The sequence below is a fragment of the Loa loa genome, assembly GCF_000183805.2.
Source record: "Loa loa unplaced genomic scaffold supercont3.323, whole genome shotgun sequence".
NCBI lineage: Eukaryota > Metazoa > Nematoda > Chromadorea > Rhabditida > Onchocercidae > Loa > Loa loa.
The window spans coordinates 34,543-36,208 of NW_018108503.1; the positions used below are offsets into that span (position 1 = coordinate 34,543).

Genomic DNA, 1,666 nt, shown 5'->3' on the forward strand with positions numbered 1-1,666 from the left:
TGCAACAAAATAATGGAAAAAAATTACTTTTACATATTAAATTTTAGCTTTTTAAAATTGTTTATTTAAAAAAAAACAAAGTATAAACAAATAATTTTAAGCTAAAAAAGGAAAAGAAAAAAAAAATTGTTAAATAAATTTTTGAAAATTATTCACATCACTTATTTTACTCATTAAATAAAGATTAATTAAATTGTTTCCTCCCTTCTTTTCTTTTTCTTTTTCAGATTTTTTACATCACCGGATAAAGTAAATGGTTTAAAAGGTTTTAATTTTACCTGGACAGAGGTTAAAAAAAGTCAAAGGTAAATTTTATTAAATTATTATTAAATAAATTTTTCAAAGTTTTATTAAAGCTTTTATTCTTTTTTGCGATATATTATTATAAAAATAACAAATTCTAATTTTGTAGTCAAAAAAAAATGGAAAAAAAATTCAAATCATTTACGAATGTAAAAAATTTAGTAATAAAAAGCTCAATCTAATAATAGAAAAATAAAATTTAATAATAGAAATTTTAATAAAAAATACAAATAGCAAAATTTTATAATCCAAATTTCCTTATCAAATTTTTATTCTACCAAATTAATGAATATTTGATGCTAATTAATGACGAAACTTTCGGCTAATTTACGATATTTTATGTAGGTGGCGTATTTTCTGATTTTTATAACAATAATTAAAATAAGCAATATTTGGGATAACAAAAAAAAAAGAATGCGGAATTAATTACGAAATAAGAAATCTATCAAATAAGCGCAAATTTCTTTTGAAACATGAATTTAATAAAATATAATTTAAATTTAATTCTAAATTCAATAACAAATATAATTTAAATTTTATTTTCAATTTTCCTTCTTTTTTTTTCTTTTACATTAAGATTATTATTTCATATAAATTCTCTTTTTTTTTCTTTTCTTTTCCTTTCTTCTCAAAATATAAATCATTTAAATTATTTCGTTTCATTTATTCTTTCTTTTCTTTTTTTACTTTTTTTTTTTTTTTTCAGAAGATAATGAATGTTCATATCCATCGATGTATCTTTGTACATATACAAAATTATGTATTGATGCTCGTTTGAAATGTAATGGTGATGAAAATTGTGGTTTACATGATGATACTGATGAAGCACATTGTATGTTTTATATATATATTTTTTTTTTATAGAAAATAGAAAAAAAAATTTTTAATGGAATTAAATAATTAATTAAATTAGTTTTTTTTTGATGATATTTACCTTAACTATAACAGAAAAATACAATAGAAATAACTGTAATAGAAATATATCGTTTTTTTTGTTTACAAATTTTTGTAATAAAATTAAATTTTAAATTTATTTTTTTTGTTTATATTACTATATCAGAAATACCTTCATTTTTAATTAATTTCATTGATTGATTAATATATTGGAACTAATTTTTTCTCACTTAGAATTAATATTACTTTTAGGTAAATGTAAATAACATTTATTATTGGTATTCAAGTATTACTTAAGGTTATTTTATTTAGGTTAATCCAGGTGTAGTTAATGATATGTACTTGAATATCATCCGATATTTAATTTGTTCCGGTTAATTCAGGTTTTAAAATAATAGATTTACTTTCTGTGGATAAACATAAGTGCATATATAATAATATGAATAATAAATGGTTGACCAATTTTTTC

The 1,666-nt window shown here is 18.5% G+C and overlaps 1 protein-coding gene across 1 annotated transcript in view; it reads left to right on the top strand.

Moving 5' to 3' along the window:
* Window positions 1–1,035: 1,035 nt before the first annotated feature.
* The window catches only part of LOAG_15789 (hypothetical protein), a gene marked incomplete at both ends in the record, with an annotated part of 2,726 nt that continues 2,095 nt past the window's right edge, over window positions 1,036–1,666 (top strand). The window contains one exon of the mRNA XM_020448969.1: window positions 1,036–1,135. Within this exon, the coding sequence (XP_020300922.1) occupies window positions 1,036–1,135 (100 nt within the window). The remainder of the gene's footprint in view (window positions 1,136–1,666) is intronic.